The sequence below is a fragment of the Seriola aureovittata genome, chromosome 13 (assembly GCF_021018895.1).
Source record: "Seriola aureovittata isolate HTS-2021-v1 ecotype China chromosome 13, ASM2101889v1, whole genome shotgun sequence".
NCBI classification, from domain to species: Eukaryota; Metazoa; Chordata; class Actinopteri; order Carangiformes; family Carangidae; genus Seriola; species Seriola aureovittata.
In genome coordinates this window covers 26,617,974-26,642,416 of record NC_079376.1, presented here as the reverse complement: position 1 = coordinate 26,642,416, position 24,443 = coordinate 26,617,974, and the positions used below count along the sequence as shown (strand labels likewise).

Here is a 24,443-nt window from a genome sequence, read left to right as displayed (position 1 = left end):
GTAGCCCACATACTGGATCTCTGACATAAACCCACACACACACACACGACCTAAAAAACAATTAAAACGAATTAAGAACATGAAACAAAGACAGCAACTAGTGTGTCAAGTAAACTGCTCAGGTCTCATGCAGAGGAGCGCCCTGGAAGAGCCTGGCCATGTCTGCACAATGGTCAGGATGAAGAAGCAATGGTAAAACAAGAGTCTTTCCCTTCCTTTCATGGCCCCCTAATTGTTTGTAGTTTCACTAGTTAACATCACAAAATTGGTAAAAAGAAAAAAAAAAAAAATTAATGTAATTACCTAATCACTATGTGCGACAGACTGTATGACTTTGGCTGAATTACCAGCAAGCTACTGCAAAATGGCATACGATGGGCACATAGTCCACTGCCCCCACGGTTCATGATCAGTGCTTTGGTTGACAGGATGCCCCATCCAGTTACTATTTAGCAACATTTACCAGTACCATTACATCAATCTAATGACATTCATGGGGATCAGTCACTGTCTGTTTCACTGTGGTTCATTTAGTCATGTACAGTGTTATAGAGAAAAAGTTTATATATGAAACCTGCAGAGAAGAATAGTCTCATTGTCTAACTCATGTTGATGGTTGGTAAACATGACAAATATTCACATTCACATTTAAGAAGCCTATTATGTGTATTTATTTTTATTTTGTTCAAGATGTGCTTAGAATCCTACAACTGACACCTGTGGCTAAATGTTTGGCAACTTTTTCAATACAATGCCATTACACCATAGGCAGCTCTGATGTTTTACAGCACAGAACCTTCAACAGACACAAGCCAATGAAAAATAAAATTTTATTAAGTCATCATACTATGGAATGCATAAATTTAATGTCCCACATTTCTGTATATGTGAAAAACAATGTGAAATAAAAATACCATAAAATAAAAATGTGCAAAATGACAACACCATTATGAGAAGTGCTACAGCAGATTTCTGGTTTCTCATTTTATCTTCGGAGACTGATGCTGATCACAACACTCTATTTAGGGTTTTAATAGAATACATTCACTACTTCCATAGTCAAAGTTCTACATAAGTTCCACCACCATCATTTTTTCCACCCCAATTGCAAGGCAAATCACATCATTATACAATATATATATTAAAATTAATATTTGATATACAGTCTGTCTTATTTAAATTCAGTTCCATGATCTCTGCTAATACAAAAATCCATCTTTGCCACTGAACACTGCTGCAGGTCTGGACACTGCAGAGCATCATGGTCATCAGTACATGAAAAAATTAAAGAACTCATGTCCTCAAGTCTCCATGGATCCATTCTACCACCATTTTGGCGACTTCTCCTCCTGCATCCAGGACAAAGGCATGCCGGAACCCATTCTCACACAGTCTGATGTCTCCATGTGGGAAGTCCTGCTTGATGTCAAGATAATACTGCACAGGACACCAATGATCTGTAGCTCCATAGTAAAATATGAGCTGAAAATAGAAACATATTTTGTTTACTATAGAACTGCCAAAGCATACTGAATTAAAAATTAACAGCTGAAAATTAGTGAACCATTAGCTGATTATTCAAGCTCAGTATTTTATTATTAATTTATTCATTAATATTTTATATTTTCACAATGTCTTAATTCCATCAATCATTGACTGGTAGCCATTTAGCACATTGAATCATATACAGTAGGTATGTATTTTCTTACCTTTTCAAGATTATTCTTGATGGTTATATTGTCTCTTTCCAGAACATTCTTCATTTCTTGACCACCCATGTACATAGCATTAGCTATAAAGAGAGACAATTGCATTTGCGTCATGGCTTTGATTTAGGTATTAACTTCACATTCACTAGAGATATTTAAAGGTATGGTCTGCAGTGTGAACCACAGTTTGGCGATTTTGTTGTTTTATGTTCTGATGAAAAACCGTTTCTGTTATCAAGTTGATTATTCAACTTGCTGTGTAAAACAAGCCTTTACATACAAAAACCCAGCAAAATTCCCCCATTCATAATTTCATTTTAAATTGTTTCCAACTGCAAAAAATGGCTAAAAATTAACAGAAATGATTCGACATTACATAACACATTCTCAACAAAAACTAAACATATTAAAATCAAATGAATCTAGGTGAGCAACAAGCTTAACCAACCTGCACAGTCTCCAGTGAGCAGACCTACAGTAGGCTGAACGACTGTGAGGTCCAAAGAGTGAATGCCACCAAACACCAGTTTGATCAGGCTGCTTTTGAATCTGTCAGGCAGCAGAGAGAGCAGGAAGAGAGGCAGGTAGGCCACATAACGCATGTGACACAGCACAGGGGTCATAACCTTCCCCTGAGGGGTCTGAGCCATGCGCTCAATGGTAGGAAACAGCATGACAGCCTTCAGAATCTGTATCAAATAAAACAGACAAATCGAAGGGAAAACAAGAGTCACTGAGATAAGAAACCTCCTGAATAGCAAAGGGGAGTTTTTCATGTGAGTGAATCTGCTTCCTGTTAGTGTGAAGAGGAGAGGGGAGTTTTCACACCATTGTCTGACAGACACTAACTTCTCTGTTATGTGTCGTCCTCTAATTTGAGATGTCAATAGACAGCAGGGTGATTTGGAGTAATATAACAAAATTATGATTAATGCAGTCACAAAACATCAATATTGCAAATTTCAGCTCTTAGAAATCATGAGGTAAAGTGATTTACCTTGAGTTCAGGGTCTCTCTTAATCATCTCTAGAATGATGTAGCAGCCGATGGAGTGTCCAACCAGGATCAGGTTGGTTTCTTTGGGAACATGTTTTCTGAGGAACGCTAACTTGTGTTCAATCTGACCGTTCAGACCAAACACATCTGCCTCTGCAGCCGAGGATGCATCTGTTTGAAATACATTTTAAAGGGAGATACATTTTCATCTACGTAACTTGTTTGGTATGCTCGAAATACACAGTAGAGTCTTGTTGGTATATTAGGGACAGCAAAGAAACAGGCCAGTGCACTTTGCTTCCATGCTAACTAATGGAAACACATGGAGTTTCAAGTACAACTTCAACTTTCAAGTAAGCCGACATTAAATCAGATACTATTAGTCACATTTAACTTCAATGAACTACTCCTTGATGCTTTCCCCCACCCCCCACACCCACCTTTTCACCAATAATAGTTCTCTAGTTTAGATCAGATTAGACAGATTAGATGGGAGTCTATAGTGTAAAGACCTTGAGAATCATTGGTACCTTGTACCATGTCCATGGAGTCTGGAGGTACACAGTGGCCAGCATGGCTTACAGCCCACACTGGGTGGTGGTAGCCAAACATACTGTGCAGTGTTTGCATGAAGGTTTTGTAAAAGCCCACTACACCAGGATTACCTGAATGGAAGAGGAAAACATACAGTATGTGTATTTTACATTGTGTTCTACTTTTTTACTTTTTCCATACTTCATTTGTTGTCATACAATTAGTTATTACAAGCAAAGGTTGTTACATTGTGAGTGAAGTGATGTGAAGATACCCCTACCATGCAAAAAGGCATGTTTAGTTAAAATGATGATACTCCTCCCTGTAAATATACTGTATACTGATCATAGTGGTGTTTGGTGGCATTCACTCTCTATTAAGGTTTTATGACTAAAAACTCAGAGATTTGGAGATCACCACTGTGGTCAATGAAATTCCAATAGACTAAACTGTTTGGTTTAGTCCAAAGATAAATAAAGATAGAGTTTGGCGCCAGGTGACTGACAGATGTACACTCTACCTGATGGTCGATGAAAAAGTTGCAGAATCCACAGAGCACATGTCAATGCAATCATTATATTATGGTTTGTTTTAATCATTGGACATCTTAACAGGTTCAGCATCACAATAAATACACATGGCTTAGTTAAATCAGTTCAAGTGAATAGTACTGAAATGTAAAAGTTCATTATCAATGTAAAATCATAACAACTGCATGTCATTAACACTCTCTGGATCTCTTTTGACTACAACTCTCATTTTTAGGACTGGATACAAAAACTTCTGTTTCAACTATATGGTGGACGGAGGAAGAGGCTCACAAAACTATGATTGGTTCTAGCTATCTAATGAATAAAAAGCTCAGCCACAGCCAAATCCCTTCCAGCTGATGAACCAGACACACAATCATTAACACGGAGTATTAGTCCAACTCACCTGGAATGATAAGAAAAAGAATTTTGTGTCCAGAATGTAACTGACAGGAGCCAAATTTAAGGACCTCTGTGTTGGCTCCACAACAGAAGATAAAGTCTGTTTGTGGTTCATCTCTGCTGCCTGTCACCATGTTTTACATCTCATAAGCTTTGAAGAGAAAGGAAACATCAGAAAGCCAATTATGATCATTTCACTTAAAAAGTCATATTTGAATGCACTTTTCAGGAGCTTCAACCCATTCATTCAAATGCTAAGTACATTAATTCAAATCTAATAAAAAGGTGCTACTGTAATACTCTATTACCACAATGCAACAATCTATTACAACTGGCTCTACAGTTTGACAGCAGGGTCCAAAGGTGATGCAGTTCATCTGTGTCAAAGGCTAAAAAGCGAGACGTGAATGTGGTGCATTCAGGAGCTCCTCTCAACACTAAATTCAAATAACTTAAAATTCTCCAACCATAAAGCCTACACAGTATTTAAGTAACAGAAAGTACACAGTGAGAAGGCTACATATCATATAAAGTTCAATTTAACGGACACCATTTTTAAAATTCAAAATATTCAAACACCAAGCAATATCCCACCATAGGGAGTGATGTACTGAATATCAGCAAGTCTGTGATTCAGTCATAGGTACGAGGCACGCACAGCCTTGTTGATATTCAGTACATCATCACTCCCTCTCGTGTGATATTGCCAAAGATCCTCTATACAGAAGAGACTGCATTACAGGCAGCACCAATGGTATGAAATGGGACACAGTTCCGGTCTCCTTTGTGGGCGTTGTCCCTCAAGCCAAAGCAACTGGCATGAAATGTAACAGTAACTAATATTCAAATCTATCCCTATACGCGATGGCGTATAGATATACCTCAATCATCAAACACGGATACTGGTATTGCTAAAAAATAATTGCTGGTTAATATGGTATACTGAGCGGTATTTAACATTTTATGGTCCTCTCCTATACCGATATAAAGCCGGATAAAATTGAATTTAAATGCAGTTTGGTTTGAGAGTAACGACCACTGACAATAACTTCAATGAGTTGAAATTACAATATACTGAGTGACGTTAGCTTGAATCCTAGTAGCCTTTTTTTGTCTTTATCTGACAAGTATAGTGTGTACTAAATTATACTTTACCTCTTAATATCGGTGAAAAAAAAGATTAATATGATATCCTGCTCATAGTTTAGCGTCTCCCGTTTCTTCTGTGTGAGGACTTCCTGCTTCGAACACTGCCGGCCTCTGATTGATCAGCTGAGCGGTCGTCCCACGATAGCTCTCTTGGTTTTGTTAAAGAGTGATTACCATCCAAAACTCATTCACATTGCTGCCCCCTGTAGTTCTGGAGTGTAGATAGCTCAAAGCTGAGTGAAGGAGCGGTAGGAATGATACAATAGCTAACATATAAGCAGAGACAGCACTCAGTACAGTGACTTAAGTCGCTGCTTCTTTGCATAAAGTAAATAAGTTAAATAAACTAAATAATACTGGCAATATATAATAAAGGATACCTTGCTCAAAATGTTCAATAATGAATTAATAAATAATTATGAAATAAATAATCACATTAATAAATTGTGAAAAATATATAAATTAAACAATAATCTGTTCAAATTTACTGCTGCTGTTATGTAATTGAAACAGAAACAAATGCTATTTCTGTGTTTTAAAGTACACCGCTCAAAAAATTAAGGGAACACTAAATGATCACAGTTTAACACCAAGTCAGTTAAACTTCCGGGAAATTAATCTGTCCATTTAGGAAACACGAGTAATTGTGAATCAATTTCACCTGCTTTGGTGCAAATGAAAGTGAATGCAATGGAGAGGCAAAAGCAAGACAATCCCCAAAAAGGGAATGGTTTTACATGTGGTGGCCACAGACAGTTGCGCTGTCCTGATCCTTCCTCACTGATTCTTCTCTAATTTTGTGTTTTTCTAGGGTCCTTCTTACTACTGGTAGCACGAGGCAGTACCTGCAGCCCAATCAGGTTGCACAGGTAGTCCAGCTCCTCCAGGATGGCACATCCTTATGTGCGGTCACAGGAAGGTTTGTTCTCAAGAGTATCGAGGAGATACTAGGAGACCAGCCATTACACAAGGAGAGCTGGACAGGGCCGTAGAAGAGCATCAACCCAGCAGCAGGACCAGTACCTGCTTCTTTGTGCAAGGAGGACTGGGAGGAGCACTGCCAGAGCCCTCCTCCCTCCAGCAGGTTACTGGTGTGTATATGGGGGGGTCACGTCACACGCTGACCATCACTGACTGATCAGTGAGGTCCCTGGGGGAACAGTTGTGAACAGTGAGGAACTGTGGGGAAGTGAGTTCCTTTGTCTGTGGAGCAAAGAAACATATGGTATCTTGAATGAGTCCCAACAGGGGCCATACACACTACTGAGTCACATTATGAGCTGAATCAGCCTGTGATTTCAATTTTTTTACATTGATTTTCAGTGTGATTGTGAATCCAACCCTCAATTGGTTCATGATTTTGGTTTCCATTGACCGTTGTTACGTCATTTTGTTCTCAACAAATTATACAATGTACGTCAGTAAAGATTTTCAACTTGAATAGTCTGTTCATCATGATCCAATGTGTGATTTGAGTGTGCTCCGTATTTTTTATGTATTTTATGGCTCAACAGTTCACTCAGTCTCACAGCCAGGCCTTAAGTACTTTAATGGAGCACAGAGGGGCAATTTTGACAGCTGTCATACCATGAGCAAGCATCTAGATTGATGTAAAAAAGCCTGGATTTGCCTGGCTTGCGACATCAGTACTTTCATCAGTACGTATTTTATTTATCAGTTATCAGTATATCAGTTTGCAAAAAGGTAATCTGTTTGACTCCTGATACTTTTGGAAGTCATAATAAATCAAAAGTAATGCTGTAGAATTATAGTGCAAATTTGTTATAAAATACACACATTCATTCTCTGTCTGTCTGTCTCTTTCTTTCTTTTTCTCTCTCTCTCTCTCTCTCACACACACACACACACACACACACACACACACACACACACACACACACACACACACACACACACACACACACACACACACACACACACACACACACACACACACACACACACACACACACCCAAAGAAATGAATCAAAGTATATACAATTCAATATACTTTATGGGATGGTAATGAAATAATTAGAGGAATGAACTAGTACAACAATACTAACTTATAACATAACTTCAGAGGATCACACCAAAACCTGTCAACAGCCAAACTATTGACCAATCAGATTACTGGAAAAACTGAGTCATCATTCCTACAGGATCCTAACAGGGAAAAAAAGAGTTTACAATAAAGTGATCAATAATAACGAGCAGTAGATATAAAATATAAAAAAATCAGTGGAATAGTTTTCCTGTTTGAGTCTTTCCATATGTCCACTCTGGTTTTAAAGCAAAGCTTCTAAAATCACCTTAAATAAATAGCCTATATAATAACTATTATAGGTTAATTTTTATTGAACAGATATTGTTTAATCTGACAGGATTCCTGACAGTGATGAAGCTTTTACTCTCTTCATCATCAATGCAGCTCAGAATAATATAAGGATACTCATTGACCAGAACTGGAGAAAAAAACTAAACCTCTGATGTCTTTGATTAGAACAATTAGCCACACAGTGTTAATTATTTCCATGATTATAAATGAACATTACAGTCAGACTGACTCATCAGACCTCGACTACTTCTCTCCACTTTTCATTCTCTCCTCTCTACAGCAGAAAGTTTGACATGAACTTTAACTATTCTCTCTGCATCACATGTTGAAAATATTCAAACGTGATGATAATTCGTGCACTTATTTACAATGTATCTTTAGTCTTTAGACTTCAACAGAAATTATATTTAGACATGGAAATAATATTTTTTATATTTGAGTCATGTGATCTTATTGTTAACATTTGACATTGTTGAACATGACTTCTGGTCATTGCTATAACTTACCATCAAGTAAGCGTTTCATCTCAGATCATATTAAGTACTTTGTTCATGTTTCAGACGATGTTGCTTATAATTAACCACTCTGCCTCTTTCACATGAACGTGCTCGTACCTGGATGTAAAACCAGGGTTAACTGAGGCAGTTGATAACCAGCTTTGTAGTACAGGTTATCAGGGCGGTCAATGTTAGGTTCAGATAACGCAGATAACTAAACGTTATCCCGGGTATGTTGAACTTCCTTCATAGTAGCGACCTCAGATGTGTTGTCTTGATATGCAGCACTTTTTTCAGATTTTTGTTTTGGTGGTTTTGTGTTTTTGTTGTTGCATTGTTTCTGTATTTGCAGTGTTTGCTATTTATGTCTTTGTTTTGGCTTCCTGCAGCCGTTTTTTCATTTGTCACAACGTTGCAGTTGTTGTATTTGTTTTGTATTTACGTATGCGTTTTTGAATCTGCATCGTTTATGAATTTGCAGCTTGTTTCTCTTATTGGAAGTGTTTTGGGCCATTGAAGTGCATTTGCCCTGCCCAGCCACCCTACCAATGCCTGCTCCTCATGCTGCAAATGTCCAAAGCTCCTTTCAAACCATTGTGTTTTAATTTATTGACCTCCTGGCTCAGCTGGTCAGTCTTGATCTGAGTTCACTCACTTTCTGACCAATTGTTCTACTATAATTATTTAATATTACTATAAAGCAAAACAAAGTGTAATTGGTTGTAAATTTTTTAACCTGCATATGGATAATGCTAGTTGTTGTACAGCCAATGAATTTCGAAAAAAATTATTGATTCCATTAATTCCCAACAGTACAATTCAGGTGCCAGTCACAGGTGGTAATTTTTCTACCGTCTTCTTTCACAGAGTCTGGATATTGATCATATCCGTTAGGAGGACCTCTTGATCATTGACCATAATGTATATTTTTTGATCATTCTGCAAATACTGACTCCATTCGTCCCAAAAGAACAGTGCATCAACAGTAATGTAACTGTCATTCTCCCCTTACCCTAACCTTAAATAAAGGAACAAAGAGCTGGGTCAAAGTAACCCAACCAGCTGGTCAGCTGCAAATAAACCCCTTAAACCTGTCTGGCCCATCATGAGCAACCCAAGTGTGAACGTATTTAAATAGAATGTATGATTAATTATTCATTTTTAATTGATTAATTTATAACCTGAATGGCTAATAATCAGTAATTGTTGGTGTTTGGCCTTGGTGGAGGTTTGAGCTCTTCTTGGTGGGATTATTATTCAGAATATATTATCCATGAACATGACATTTGTCAAACTTTTTAATGGGGTAAAAATACAGCTGTGCTGGTGGTGATAACAATGTGCCCATCTTTTTATGTGGGCAGTGCATATATTGGTAACTCAAAACCATTTAAAAGTTACAACATGGCTTCTCAGGTTGAATGACAGCTGATCCAGCTGTGCCACTGTTTATGCAGACAGCCTAACTATGGACCAGGTGTAAGTATTAAAGCACATCTGACTAAAGTGGTTTCTGTTGTTGTTTTTTTAAATCAAGGTGACAAGTAGCACAACATCACTGTAAAGGAGGACTCTGGTGTCAGATGCAAATATCCCCTGCACCGTCACATCTCTCAGTGAGTGTTACACTAGTTGGTCTGTTTCATGTCTCTACAGTATCAACAGAGGCACAGCCACTACTCCTCTTCCTCTTCCCACTATCTCTGTTTGCTGGGCAGTCTCGGTACCCGACTGTCTGGCCTACATCAGTCCTTTGGTGATAAGCGGGTGTTTCTGGGAAGCTCTGCCCAGACCCCAGCACCTGTCTGACAGTCATATTCACTCTGGAGCTCTGGATGTACTTGGAGCACACCATCCAGTCCTGTTTTGATATCTGTTCCATCACAGTGCTGTCCTGCAGGGAGGAGGCCGGGCTGCAGACTTCCATCTCTAAAGGGGTATGGTCTTGTGGCACTGGAACAATTCGTGGGAGAGCGTGGTAAAGGAGGCGACTCTGTCCCGACATAACCATTACATCCCCACTGTGTATGTACATAGCAGTGGGGGGGTCCTGTCTGTGTGTGCCTCCCAGGAGGAAGATGGCTGACTGCCCAAAACTAGAAAAAGACAACAACAACAGCAAAGGGTTTGGAATATTTTCCTGTTCTTAACCAAGCAATTACTGAATTGCATTGACTACAGAAAAATGAGTAACAGCCTGAACTGCTGGTACAATAAAACAAATGTGTGAACTGATCCTGAACCTGTCTTTAAGTTAATACTGTTCTCCCCTCTCACCTGAATGACAGCAATGGGCGGCTGTGATCCAGTTCTGCTTCGTCCACATGGATTCCTAGAGAGGAATCAGGTCGATAGTAGTTGAGGATTCCAGCCTCTGCTTTGAATCCTGGGAAGCCACAGGCGGCTGCTATTTGTAAGGACAGCAAGTGAAGATCAGCTGGGAAAGGAGTGTAATGGTTGGCAGAGTAAGTCTGTGAAGGGAACAATAAAGGAAACATTTGGTCCACTACACAAGAAAAGCAATGTGGAGAGATATGTTATAACAGGCTGTGAAATATTAAATACCACAGTTTTCTTTCCATACATTTTTTTCAAACTTGTTCACAAAGTTCTTAAAACAAACAAGACGTTTGGCTCATCTCACAAATTGTAAATGAAAAAAACAAAAGGTCCATGAAGAAAACAACTGATGTGTTTAAATACTCCTGGTGGCCTTATGGTGGTTTTAGACAACTGGAGCCTGTATTTTCTTCTGAAATTACACAAATGTATCTCTATTTTGTCCTTTTCTTTTCTATGCGTTTATGAAGCCAGGGATCCTACTGGTTTTTAACTATGTTTTGGAAATTTGAATCCTTTATTATAGACAGTTAGATAAAGAGAGAAAATGCATGAGATTCAAAAAACGCTGCTGGCCTGATCCTCCATATTTTCCTCTTCTCCTGTGTTTTATTTGAAGTGTTGATCCATAAGAAGATATATTTCTGGTTTTAAGAACCAAAAGCCATCTCAATGTCGTTTTGCATCTCCTCTCTCAATATGTTCACAGTATTTATACAGAACCCAAACCTGTTTTATACATTTTTTTACAAGATGGGACCTTTAAGCATGGTAGGGTTTAGGGTCAGTATTTTAAACCCTATCTCCTGAAAGCTTGTTGTTTATGTGGATATAGATTTATACATTATCTTCTAACAAAGCAGGCTGTGTTGCTTACCTTGGTATCCCAGTTGTAATGATATCCCAGAGTGACCCAGCGCAGCCTCTCCAGTAGAGTCAGTGGTTCTCTCTTTCCAGAGGGAGGACAACTGTGGAGGACAACACAGAACACACTTAAAGAGGCAGGCAACAGTGGGCCAGTGTACTGTCACTAAACCAAGCTTCCACCAAACAAAGCAAGAGTACTGCATAGATTTAGCATTGCACTTCACTATAACACTGTCAGACACATTAAAAACTGTTGCAGCAGAACCAGAGTTTTTTTCCCCACAAATACTTCTTCCTTCCTCAAAACCTTCTGCCAACATTACTTACATAGCGACTCAAATGCCTGTTAGTGTGGTAGTTTGATAGTTCAGTTGGAGATTTGTGTTTGTTATGCCTGGTGGGCTACAGAGGTCTGGTAAGGTCACTTCTTTTTAACTCCACAACATCCTCTGATTTCTTTTCATTTTCCAACTTGCACCAACTAACGCTGACTCCAATGACATCACTTGAGGCAATTTATCAGACTTCCCACAGCTCCCTCTGGAGACACAAAAATTAAATTAATTAAATAAATAAAATTTGTCTCAAGATTTAAACTTGGCAGTCCTCTCTACTGGACAAACGAAATGAGGACACTGTCTCTAAATTACCTCAAACATATTTCCAACATTTCTATACTAACATTTACCTAATATTTTCATTTACTGGCTGACACATACACCAATCCCTAGTCTGTGATAACCTGAAGACTGTCAGACAGACAATTTATTGATCAGGCTCTATTTGTAGTGGTTACTGGACTGACAAGCTTGTCAAAAGGGCTGGGTCTGTGCTTTGCAGGAGTCTGGACTCACTCCGGACTGTTATGGAGAGAATGTAAGATGGAGGCCATCTTGGACAATACCAACCATCCTCTCCACAACATTCTGGCAGGACAGTGAAGCAGCTATAGTAGCAAATGTTTCATCTCACTGCACTGCAGAACAGAGAGGTTCAGGAAATCCTTTGTTCCCAGGCCATACAACACCTATCTATCTATCTATCTATCTATCTATCTATCTATCTATCTATCTATCTATCTATCTATCTATCTATCTATCTATCTATGATACTGAGATACTGAGTCTGTGATTATTTGATAGTGGCAGCTAGATTTCCTGAAGCTGGATGAACTGGAGCTGTAATAGGAAAATTTGACATTTCAGGTAGAGGAACACTGCGAAGGAACAACCAAAAGTTTGGGCAATTATTGTTTTCCCCGGCTATTACCTAAAATGCTTTAAGGAATGACACAACAACAACTAACTTGCCCAGGTCAGAATTGTCCGTGGGAAGGAGTACAGCTAATCTTACCTGAGGGCATGTATGCTCTTACCCCAGATGTCCTGGGTGTCAGAGAGAGACATATGCATGTCCAGGTTGCAGACGTTGGGCTTCTGAGGGTAAGTCTTCAGACACTGTCTGACCCAGAACGGTTGGGAGCCCAGCAGGAACGGGTTGGAGATGAAGATGAACCCTGAACAACACACAACATTAAAGAACTGGGTCATAGAAATGTTTGATAAGATTAATCTACTGTTATATTGATGTCCATTAGTATGCCACACTGAAAGAAGATGCTCTCATGCAGAGTCAGGCAACAAATGAAAAGAAAACCCCTGAGTGTAAGGAGAGATACAAATTGCAGATGTTTGCACTCAGGGCTTGAGGGCTCACTGAATGGTTTGATAAGTATGAAAATGATCTAGACCAAGCTGAACATCAATGGTAGATTTAGAGATGACATGCTGGGCAGTGCTTTCCAAGAACATCATCAAAACACCACAGGTTTTGGAGGAATGCTTTCATCCCTCCAGTAGAGTTCAAACAGTTGGGGAATCTATGATCAGGAATACTGAAGCTGATCTGGTATTGATAATCTGGTATTGATAATCTGGTATTGATACTAGAGGAATAACATCTTACTGACATCATCTTTATTTGTCATCCACTGGTGTTTTGCTCTATGTATGTTTTCTCTCCAACTAAATACTGAATTTAGTTTTGGTCTGAGAGTGTGTTAAACTATTGACCTGAGTTAGATTTGAGTAAAGAACTGTCTGTCTGTCCATCTGTCCTGTGTTTACCTGGGTAGCCCTGCAGGCCGAAGGCTCTCCAGTCTCTGACAGGCTTTAATCCAACCCTTGTAGCCTCCACATCACTCACTGTCACTGGGTCCAATTTAGCTGGGACTACCTATCAATCACACAGACACACACACAAAGTTACATCAGGCATCCAGTTTGCTGCAGTGGCTGATGTAAATAATAAAAATAGTCCCATCCTTTTCTCCCAGCCAATCCCATTCATTGAGTATAGGCTATGTAGACTTGTCAACCAATATAGAGAAGAAATCTAATGCAACCTGGTACAAACATTCTGACACCAATCTGTAATTTATGGAACTTCAAGTACTGCACAGTCTGTGCCAAGGATGTTCATTGATTCATCTCTGGTGATGTTTGGAGTCTATACAGTCTGTACCGCTGGTGCATTATACATATATGTTAACATTAGCAGGTGTATCCCACATTGTTTTCCACTGATATTTATACACAGTTAACTCCAGTTCAGCTAACATTTTCACATTTTCCTGACTCTTTATGAATTAAATGCTTCTTTCCCTCCTTGTCCTCGTTCCGGTACCTAAAGTAGGATGAGTGGCTGAGATAAATGACCACAGACCGGTGGCCCTCATATTACACATCATGAAGACCCTGGAGCAGCTGCTTCTCCACCTTCTGAGGTCATAGGTTGAACATACACTAGACCCCTTACAGTTCGCCTACAAAGAACATATTGCAGTTGATGATCCTGTCCTTTACATGCTCCACCGGGCCCATTCTTACTTGGATGAGCCAGGTGGTTAAATGAGGATTATGTTCTTCGATTATTCAAGTACATTTAACAAGACAAGCTTGAAGGGATGGGGGTGGATCCCTGCTTCACGTCCTGGATTGTGGATTACCTAACAAGACGACCACAGTACGTCAGGGTGGGTAACTGTGTCTCAGGGACAGTGATGAGCAGCACTTGGGCTCCACAGGGGACTGTTCTGGCTCCATTCCTGTTCACCCTATATACGGCAGACTTTAAATACAACTCTGAGTCCTGCCACATCCAGAAATACTCGGATGACACAGCTTACATGGTGTGTATCAGGAATGGGCACATAAAGGAGTACAGGGACCTGCGGTGGCCTTCAGAGAATGAAGCAACAAGAACTGCCTTCTTCTGAACATCTCCAAGACCAAGGAGATGGTCATCGACATTCAGAGGTCTAGGCCCACCCTTCAGCCAGTCAACATTAGAAGGAGGGACATTGGGGTGGTGCACGCTTATAAATACAGATGTTCACCTGAACAGTAAACTGGACTGGTCCCTGAACACGGATGCCATCTACCAGAAGGGGCAGAGCCAGCTATTGTTCCTCAGGAGGCTCAGGTCCTTTGACATCTGCAGTGAAATGCTGCACATGTTTTATAAGTCAGTGGTGACCAGTGTACTCTTTTCTGCTGCAGTCTGCTGGGGTAGCAGCATGTCAGACATGAACCCAAGGAGACTTGACAAGCTGGTCAAAAAGGCTGGGTCTGTGCTTGGCTTGAGTCTGGACTCACTCAGGACTGTTGTGGAGAGATGGATGCAATGTAAGATGGAGGCCAATACCAACCATCCTGTCCACAACATTCTAGCAGGACAGAGAAGCAGCTACAGCAAATGTTTCATCTCACTGCGCTGCAGAAAGGTTAAGGAGATCCTTTGTCTCAGCCAAAGGAAGTGGACTAATTTAACTATTATTGTTTATTTATTATTAAATGTTATCATTATTATCAACAATGAGCTAATGGCAAAATGAATTTCTCCTTCGTGATAAATTATTTATCTATCTCGTAGGCTCAAGAAAACATATGACCTGAATTATCATTCTGTGTTACATTAATCACCTACGTCCTTTGGTTCGGATAGTCCCAAAGCCTAAACGTTTTGTTGATAACGCTTTTCAAACATATGTTTTCAATTACCATTGCCGATTAACTGCTTGTATGTACGGAAGTATAACGCCGGCCTTATGGCAGTAAAGCGTGTGAAGCGCACTTCCGCCACTGCCAAGACCCACTTTGTGTCTAAAGTGCAATTTCTGGTGGTTTCGTAAGTCCTCATTTTTTAATTTACACCCACTAAAAATGTGTCCACGAACCTTAAAGTTGCAAGTTACAACACCGTCAGATCAGGCTCAATCACGTGAGTCTTGCGAACCACAATGTCTGTTCTACTGGTTTGACTCTTAGCTCACCATGTCACTCGGTACATCTTTGGAAAAGTCAAGGACATTACTGAAATCTGGCGAAGGGTGTCTTCTCTTGTAAAACTTGAATATTTTTCTAAATGCATCCTCTCCGCTCTCCACCATGTAGGCTGCCATCTTGGCCGTGACGTCACTTGATAACCTTTCAACTCAAGCCCGTTCCGGAGCATTCCCAACTAAATGGTTTTACATTTCTTCATAATGAAAACGATTAAAAAATGAACACAATTTGAAGAACACACAAACACTTAACGAAATTGGGCCTCAAGTTGCAACATATTGTTCTGTCACATGTCTACACCAGTTTGTATCACGTGATTTTACGTCATGGTTAGCGTGGTAGACGAACGACCAAACATGGCGGCGCCCTCTAAGAAAGTTTTCGAGGTCTTCGTGTCTAAAATACCATGGACTATAGCCGGCAGTAAGTTGATTAAATTGTTTAAATGATCTTTCATATTTAGTGGCAGAAAGATATGTATCTGTAGCCACTCACTGTACTTTGTACATGGTTTTATAACCTGCTGGATGTGTCAGTCACACCGTCATCTCATAATAGCCTCTGCATGTGAGAAGGAGGAGGAGGGTAATGCGTGATGTCAAAATCTATTTTAATGTTATAACTGAGCAGTTTCTTTCAATTCCATATAAAACACCAGCAACAAACACGCAGTGATCAGTTTATGTTTCAAACTTAACTAAAACTAACGTAGTCTAGTGGAACAGTCCTGCAACAAACCCTTCCGTCATGAAGGATGTAATCTGCAGTTAAACTGTAAACTGTGTTAGAGAGATGTTGATTCAACCTCATGGTCCTTTTGGAGGGTTCAGTTTGTGGTGCTATTGAACAATGATTGTGTTATACTGACAGACGTTTCTATTATATTGTGCACAAGTATAATGCAATTTCAGTAAAAAGTGAAGGACATGTAGGCTTTATGGCCGGGCTGTTGTATAAGACTGCATACACTTTAGATAGCTGTAAGCTAATAAACTGTAAACTGAGTGTGTAAGTGTCAGTTATGCTGTAGTGCAGGTCTTAAGTTAGTGAAACTCAGAGTTTGTGTTTGAGAATATTAAATGTCTGTGTGTATTTTTCAGAGGAGATGAGGGAGTACTTTGGACAGTTTGGCCCAGTGAAGAAATGTCTTCTACCATTTGTAAGTTGGCACATCAGAATGACTGACTAGCTCTACTGCGTATTGTACAGTATTGAGTGGAGTGCGTACCATGAAGGCGTAGTCCTAAACGCAGTGGGCAGGTTTGAGTTCAACCTGTAGCTCCTCTCTCTCTCTCTCACTGACTTTCCCATCTCTCTTCTATCACAATTAAATATTCAAGAAATAAGCAAAAAAATAACTTAAAAGAAAGTGTTGAACCTGGCTGGGACACGCTTGTTGTTCAACACCCAATTGTGGCATTTGAAGTTGAAAGGATTGAACAACAAGTGCGTCCCAGACAGGTTCATTACCTTTTCTGTCCCCTGGAAACACTTCTGTATTTGCAGCTCATGTGTTGTCAAATTGATGAAAATGTTTTCTGAATTTGTCTGTCTTCATGTGTTTTCTTAAGTTGCTGTGTGTTGAGCTCTCGGGGCCACTGTAGTTCTGTCCATATATATATATATACACACACACACACACACACACAGGTGCAGGTCAATAAATTAGAATATAATCAAAAAGTTGATTTATTTCAGTAATTCCATTCAAAAAGTGAAACTTGTATATTATATTAATTCATTACACACAGACTGATATACATCAAATGTTTATTTCTTTTAATTTTGATGATTATAACTGACAACTAATGAAAATCCCAAATTCAGTATCTCAGAAAATTAGATTATTACTTAAGACCAATACAAAAAAAAGGATTTTTAGAAATGTTGGCCAACTGAAAAGTATGAACATGAAAAGTATGAGCATGTACAGCACTCAATACTTAGTCGGGGCTCCTTTTGCCTGAATTACTGAGGCAATGCGGCGTGGCATGGAGTCGATCAGTCTGTGGCACTGCTCAGGTGTTATGAGAGCCCAGGTTGCTCTGATAGTGTCCTTCAGCTCTTCTGCATTGTTGGGTCTGGCGTATCGCATCTTCCTCTTCACAATACCCCATAGATTTTCTATGGGGTTAAGGTCAGGCGAGTTTGCTGGCCAATTAAGAACAGGGATACCATGGAAAATGAAATCTGCATCTCCATAAAGTTGGTCAGCAGCAGGAAGCATGAAGTGCTCTAAAACTTCCTGGTAGACAGCTGCGTTGACCTTGGACCTCAGAAAACACAGTGGACCAACACCAGCAGATGACATGGCTCCCCAAACTATCACTGACTGTGGAAACTTTACACTGGACCTCAAGCAACGTGGATTCTGTGCCTCTCTTCTCTTCCTCCAGACTCTGGGACCTTGATTTCCAAAGGAGAACATAACTTTGGACCACTCAGCAACAGTCCAGTCCTTTTTGTCTTTAGCCCAGGCGAGATGCTTCTGACGCTGTCTCTTGTTCAAGAGTGGCTTGACACAAGGAATGCGACAGTCTTGCATACGTCTGTGCGTGGTGGTTCTTGAAGCACTGACTCCAGTGTCTTCAATATTGAACCTTTTCACAATATTCAAATTTTCTGAGATACTGAATTTGGGGTTTTCATTAGCTGTCAGTTATAATCATCAAAATTAAAAGAAATAAACACCTGAAATATATCAGTCTGTGTGGCATGAATGTATACAGTATACAAGTTTCACTTTTTGAATGGAATTACTGAAATAAATCAACTTTTTAATGATATTCTAATTTATTGACCAGCACCTTTTTATATATATGTGTGTGTGTGTACATGCACTCTGCTACTATTTTCCTTGGTTAGATGCAAAACTGCTTTAAGTTTAATAATTTTCCTATTCATTCATTCCTATTCATACCATAGTCTTTCAGATTTTTGTGTTCCTTCTTCCAGGCAACCATTGTTTTTTGTGTTTGGTATAAATATTAACATACAGAGGCTTAAAACTTCTTGAATCATCCATCCAATGAACATAAAGTCTGGTTTTATTTTTGCCTGTGTTTGTGCGTTTGACTGTGCTGTGTGTTGTACCAGGATAAAGAAACAGGCTTTCACAGAGGCTTCTGCTGGGTTGCATTCACATCAGAGGAAGGCCTGAACAATGCACTGCAGAAGGAGCCACACATGCTGGAGGGAGCCAAGGTAAAAGTAAAAATATTATCATCACCCAGCTAGGTCTTTGTCCTCATCATGCCAGTGTCATTTTGGTCTGACAACACTTTAAGAGTATAGAAGATAGAGTTTATGAAACAGAGCTTTTACATATATTTGTATAGTTTGGCCTTTTTGTTAAATTGGGGTTTGTTACTAACAATTATTTTGTATTTATCTTATATTCATGTATATTATCTACCTTTTCAAATTTTCTGACATATTAATCAGTTCAAAAATAATTATAAATAAATTAATTCACCTTGTAAATCATTTAATTTGGAATTGATAACAGTCAAAGTTCTGTTTAAATCAGTTTATGCTCATTTGAAAATGGGGACAGGAAACCAAGGCATTGTTATAAAAAATGAACAATGTAATCGTAAAAGATAAGAAACATGAATAAATTATGGGTTGAAAGTATGTTTTTAGAAATGTCACTAAACATAATTAACTTTCAATCGGACTTGAGCCTCAACCTGAAAATACTGATATTCGGTATGTACCTTATCCTAATTTTTCTTCCTGTTTTTTTTTTTTCAGCTCCAGGTTCAGAGGAATAGACGTCTGTTTGCAGGGCAGAAACCAAACAAAGACAGTGAACATGACTAAAGCTCTCTTCTATTACTGAACTATTGAGACAGAAAAAGATGTTTTGTTATTCTCTGTTATTCTTTTGCTCAGCCAATAGGAAAACTTGGTGGTGTGTATAAGTCTGTGTGAACCTATGTGTGTTCCTTTTTTTTTGTTCACTTTCAGTGATTTGGGGCTGGAGCATTGTTGTTGTTTTTTGAAGACTTGTCCAGTTAATGACTGTATTTATTGTCAGTGATAGTGCTGTACTTTCTGTAACCATTCTCTCACACATCGTAAACCTGATACAGCCGGTTAATGCTTACTGAACACCATTCACTAATTTGTAATGTATGGGAATAAAAACTTTAACAACATTCATTTCAATGTGTGTTGTTTTGTTTGATTAGCGCTGGTATTTGTAATGTGGTATTTTAGTTCGATTTTTTTTGGGGGGGGGGGGGGGGGGGGTGCTCATGAATAGTTGGTAAATTACCAGTAGAAGATTTTGTTTAGCGACTCCCAGTTAGGAAAGCCGACCGACATCACCTGGCAGAGTGGCAGAGCGATGTGTTGCTGTGCACGGGGCCACCTGAAAAAACATGTTTCAGGCGCTTTAAAAAACGCCCATCGCAACAATCCAATATCCGATTAAATGTACTCATGTAAAATATTGTCGAACGGCTGAAAATATTTTACATGAGGCATACATTTTAAGACATATTCGATCATTTCGGTGGGCGTTTTTTAAAAGTTTCTGAAGTTTCTAAAATCTGATTTTGTTTTTGGATTGTTATTGTCTTTTCTTTCATCGTTTTTAGTTTACGTGTGTGTGTGCCTTTGTAGATGAGGTTGTGCAACATAAAAAAACAGAATGAGCCGGAAATGAAGCAAGATAAAAGCAAATCGACACACACACACACATACATATATAAAGGCTGAACAAGATTTAAAAAATAAACAAACAAATAAATAAATATATATATATATATATATCGGTTTTTCGTTTTCTTTTATCTTGTTTAGTATTCCGGCGTCTCTTGATGAACAGCTGATCACCGTCTGACGCATGTAAAATACGTCATTGTGGTCGTCCATGTTGTAGTTTTGATCTATCATAAACGGCGACAATCAAGGCATACAGTCTCACTTCATTAACCCGTTTACCCGACCTTCTGTATGAGCATCATAGAAGTCATCTCTTTATATGTTATAGTATCGTGCGAGTCTATAGCTAATGTAAATGTAGTTACCCACATCTCCACATTTACTACGTTAACCAGAATTCTTCGCTCTCAAGTCGAAAACTCGTCAAGAGGTCAAAACGAAACCGGCAAGTGAAAGACACACTGCAGAGACTCCGGTAAGACGCTGTGGTTCGCAGACAGTGGACTGAATGGGTTTGTTTGTCCGGAGTGAAGGATTTTCCCTTGTTGAAACTCGGCGTGTCGGTTCAGTGTGGATGCTCGTCACAAGTCTGTCGTGTGGTTCCGTGTCTGTTTCAACTAGTTTTTTATGCAGCAGATCGTTGCATAACACACATGTGCCAGAGCTCATGCGGTGTTTTACCTTTAACGTGAGATTCAAACTCCAACCTGAACCAAACCACCAAGCAGCACTAACATCCAGGTTCTCCCCTGCAACCGACTGTCGGTTAAATGCATTTTAATTGCCTGCAATTATGTCCCCTGTAGCCTGTCTCTCTGTCAGGCGACCTTGTGTAAAGGGGCATTCCATCAAGTTTCTACAGATTAGGTTCATCTTGCTATGATTAGTTCTACTCCAGCAAAACTAAGGTTGATGATTCTTAGTGATGCATTTCCTCAGTTTGGACCATACAGTTGGACTACATATTAAAAAGGAAACCCTGCATTACAAACAAAAGGAGTGTGGCAACTGATAGACAGGATGGAGGATCTAATGAACAAACTATCTAGTTGTGTAATAGAAAATGTAGCTTTCAGTGTTTTAGTCCACCAAAAAACACTGATCAACTAAAAGTCAAGATATTTGTGTCTTTGCTGCATCAGTTCTTTTTCTTTGGTTGCTCCTTTTATAATTTTAATTTTGCATGTCTCCCAACTTTGTGGAAATGCAATGCTATATTGCTAAAGTTACCCTTTAATGACAGAGGATGAGAACATTGTGACGGAATGTACACATATTGTCCACACAATGTCAGATTTTGAATGTTTTCATTTTCCCAAGGTAAATGTATTGAATCATAATCACAGAGATCTTAATCACAAACACAGTTATTGTTTAAGGAACACAATGTGGACATGATAAGTTGTAGCTGAATATTTGCAGTGCAGCATCAGGCCATATAAATGGCATGCTCCATAAACCTGAGGACCCAATCTCCATGTGCATCCTCTGTCTTTCATTCAGTACCATTTATCCTTGGTTTATTGACTGTCAGTCAACAACAAACATAGACTAATATACGGCCTGACAGCATGAAATAGGTCATGGTATTAGTGACAGTGATAATAGTCTGTCCCTTTTAAAGACCATTCTGGTCCAAGTTGAATTTGCTTCACCCTGCATGGGTTAAAACATCTGACATGTCTTCTATGTTGATGAGGGTTGATATTTATCTTCTGAAAGAGATTTTGATGGATACTTGAAATGAACTGGCTTAGCTGGTTTGCTTTCTGATTTTAAAATGAGTGAACAATGAACATCTGACGGGTCAGACGAGACTGATGTTCATTTAGCACACTGGGAGTAGGTGTACCTGAAGGCTTCCCAGCATGCACTGGGGCAGAGGAATTATCATTGATGTCATTTTATCTGTGTTGTTATATGGTTGCTGGTATGTTCCCTGCTACGTTTCTGTTCCTATCTGATAGCTCTATCTTGACAGAACATGTGTACTTGCACTTGTGAGAACTGACTGTCACTACCATTAGGTAATATTGCGCTGAATATTTCAATAACATCATATCTGCTGTTTTTCCTTTATGCAGCACTTTCAATTATATAACTTTCAGCTCTTACAGTGACGCCTTCAAAAGACCATACATGGTGAAAGATTTGACATTTTACAATAAAATAAATAAATAAATAAATAAAATTATCTGCCTCATACTGAACTTTATTAACTTAAACCACAGTTAAACAGTGACCTCTACTGGTGTGTAGGTGATTTCTATAGGACACAGACCAAACCACAGTTACAGTTCAAAGCACAGCTTCTGAAGTCACACCCATAGGATTTAAGTGATCAGATAGCACAAGTTTCCCAAACCTTAAACTGCTATATGCAGGGGTACAACCCTTTAAAAATATTAAACAAAAAATTATAAATACAAATGTACATAAATAAATAGTTATTGTTACTGATCTGGTAAAAGATGCCTTGCCTTTACTAGATTACTATCACATACATACACCTGACACACAGTGTGTTTATGAGCACGGTTTGTAGAAATGATGAAACACTAAGTATTTCTCATATTTTCTGTATTTAGTCTGTAACCTGCAGCTGCATGTTGGACGCTCAGTAAAATGTGGTAATGACTGTATGCCACAGACGATGCTCAGCTGTTGCTGGTGCATGTGCACCAATGTAAGGCCAGAGTTCAGTCAGTATGTCAATATATTCAGAGTTGGTTTAACACTGAATATTGAGTGGAGAAAATTAGCTTTCTTGGTTTGGTTTGGTTCCACCTCTCTCCTCCGAAGAAAGAATCCAGTGTTTCCCCAAAAATGGACAGAAGTCCACCCCAAATGTCTTAAAGTCATGCCAAACATCACTGTATCAGTGGCGAAGATGCTATTTGCTCTGCTGCTGAAGGCAGGGGAGCTAGTCCTGAAGGCACCAGCAGCCGCAATAAAAAGTCATTCAGAGTTCTCACATTTATGAATTGATGAAACACAGCTATTCTTTTATCTTTGCCATCTTTGACACTTTTTTTTCATAAACTTGGAGTCTGTCAGAACGTGCTTTTCATATTCATTCTTCCTCCAGTGCCTCTGATGGCTGGTCGGCTCCTCAAAGTCTCCTCTCTGGCTACAGCACTGTTTGCCTCCTCTGGGTTTTATCTGTACAACAGACAACTGGACCTCAATGACCTGAGTATCATCCGCTTCGGACGAGCTGCAGCTACTGTGAGTTACTTCACACCTCTACCCTGTGAATCTTGATTTGGGGATTGTAGATGTTCTATGTTTTTGTCTTGATGCTTTTGTTTTGACGTCAGGTTGAGTTCCCAGAGGCCTGTGCAAAGCAAGATTAGTGGGTTGGCAGCTATCGATCTCTACCAGTAGAACTGGCTTCATGATAGAAGACTCGCATGCTGTACATATTATTTAGATATAAAATGGATATTTTTCGATGTTGTTGCCTTTTGATCATTAGATGTTCTGTATATTATACATAAATGAACACCAATCTCCCAAAGCATACTGCACTGTTTATGAGATTTTTCTTCAATTCCCACTGGATTCAGCTGCAGCTTAAACTTGAAACTTGCTTTTGATAGGTGACTGGACATCTCAGTGAACAACATTCTGCCAATGCTAATGCTCACTCAGTCCTTTCCAAAATGATCTCATTCATATCAACTTTAAAGCTGATAGCTTCAGTATCATTCCATAGCGAGGTTTCAGACTTAAATGTTTTGCTTTTGCTGATTTTATGATTGTTTGTTCATTAGTACAATCGTGACTCCTCAGTTCTTTACATGTTGCAGTTCTGTTTGTCTGCAGACGGCGGTCATCAGCTACGACTATCTGACTGCATTCAAACATGTGGAATATGGCACAGAGGAATACTGGGAACTCAAGTCCAAGGTAGATAAGCCCTTTTTTGTTTTTCCAAACTATTAACTCAGTGACAAAGACATGCATTTCGTATAGCTACTTCACAATAAAAGCACCCCTAGCTCTCTGGTAAAATTTTTATGCCTCCGCACCGGTAACAGAGCCGGAGCCATATTCTT

The 24,443-nt window shown here is 39.2% G+C and overlaps 4 protein-coding genes across 7 annotated transcripts in view; 2 read left to right on the top strand and 2 right to left on the bottom strand.

Moving 5' to 3' along the window:
• Positions 1-813: 813 nt before the first annotated feature.
• ldah (lipid droplet associated hydrolase) lies at positions 814-5,479 on the bottom strand. Of its 3 annotated transcripts, none has more exons than XM_056392604.1 (7): positions 5,327-5,479; positions 4,176-4,322; positions 3,218-3,370; positions 2,707-2,876; positions 2,158-2,398; positions 1,710-1,792; positions 814-1,482 (listed from the first exon to the last, which is right to left on the bottom strand). In XM_056392604.1, the coding sequence occupies exons 2-7, from the start codon at positions 4,303-4,305 to the stop codon at positions 1,294-1,296; spliced, it is 966 nt and encodes a 321-aa protein (XP_056248579.1). In that variant the 5' UTR covers positions 4,306-4,322; positions 5,327-5,479; the 3' UTR covers positions 814-1,293. The 3 variants fall into 3 exon arrangements, with proteins under 3 accessions (XP_056248579.1, XP_056248580.1, XP_056248581.1); XM_056392605.1 differs by having other exon boundaries at positions 3,236-3,370; XM_056392606.1 differs by lacking the exon at positions 3,218-3,370.
• A 1,837-nt stretch (positions 5,480-7,316) lies between these two features.
• On the bottom strand, positions 7,317-15,959 carry alkbh1 (alkB homolog 1, histone H2A dioxygenase). The gene is made up of 6 exons (XM_056393971.1): positions 15,696-15,959; positions 13,489-13,597; positions 12,716-12,878; positions 11,373-11,463; positions 10,433-10,626; positions 7,317-10,251 (listed from the first exon to the last, which is right to left on the bottom strand). The coding sequence occupies exons 1-6, from the start codon at positions 15,822-15,824 to the stop codon at positions 9,798-9,800; spliced, it is 1,140 nt and encodes a 379-aa protein (XP_056249946.1). The 5' UTR covers positions 15,825-15,959; the 3' UTR covers positions 7,317-9,797.
• Positions 15,960-15,985: 26 nt separating this feature from the next.
• slirp (SRA stem-loop interacting RNA binding protein) lies at positions 15,986-19,871 on the top strand. The gene is made up of 4 exons (XM_056393972.1): positions 15,986-16,131; positions 16,809-16,867; positions 18,805-18,912; positions 19,465-19,871. Exons 1-4 carry the CDS (start codon positions 16,035-16,037, stop codon positions 19,531-19,533), a joined length of 333 nt encoding a protein of 110 aa, XP_056249947.1. The 5' UTR covers positions 15,986-16,034; the 3' UTR covers positions 19,534-19,871.
• Positions 19,872-20,616: 745 nt separating this feature from the next.
• The window catches only part of adck1 (aarF domain containing kinase 1), a 117,820-nt gene continuing 113,993 nt past the window's right edge, over positions 20,617-24,443 (top strand). For both annotated transcript variants that reach the window (XM_056393186.1, XM_056393185.1), the window contains exons 1-3: positions 20,617-20,857; positions 23,471-23,610; positions 24,211-24,294. In XM_056393186.1, the coding sequence (XP_056249161.1) occupies positions 23,479-23,610; positions 24,211-24,294 (216 nt within the window). In that variant the 5' untranslated portion in view covers positions 20,617-20,857; positions 23,471-23,478. The remainder of the gene's footprint in view (positions 20,858-23,470; positions 23,611-24,210; positions 24,295-24,443) is intronic.

Coding starts and splice junctions, on each gene's coding strand:
- alkbh1 (XM_056393971.1), bottom strand. CDS start 15,824: ATGGCAGCCTACATGGTGGAGAGCGGAGAGGATGCATTTAGAAAAATA. Junction 10,627..11,372: donor ATTACAACTGGGATACCAAG/GTAAGCAACACA, acceptor TTCCCTTCACAG/ACTTACTCTGCCAACCATTA. Junction 10,252..10,432: donor CGCCCATTGCTGTCATTCAG/GTGAGAGGGGAG, acceptor GTCTTTTTCTAG/TTTTGGGCAGTCAGCCATCT.
- ldah (XM_056392604.1), bottom strand. CDS start 4,305: ATGGTGACAGGCAGCAGAGATGAACCACAAACAGACTTTATCTTCTGT. Junction 3,371..4,175: donor TCTTTTTCTTATCATTCCAG/GTGAGTTGGACT, acceptor TCTTCCATTCAG/GTAATCCTGGTGTAGTGGGC. Junction 2,399..2,706: donor AGAGAGACCCTGAACTCAAG/GTAAATCACTTT, acceptor TATTTGATACAG/ATTCTGAAGGCTGTCATGCT.
- slirp (XM_056393972.1), top strand. CDS start 16,035: ATGGTTAGCGTGGTAGACGAACGACCAAACATGGCGGCGCCCTCTAAG. Junction 16,868..18,804: donor AGAAATGTCTTCTACCATTT/GTAAGTTGGCAC, acceptor GTGTTGTACCAG/GATAAAGAAACAGGCTTTCA. Junction 18,913..19,464: donor ACATGCTGGAGGGAGCCAAG/GTAAAAGTAAAA, acceptor TTTTTTTTTCAG/CTCCAGGTTCAGAGGAATAG.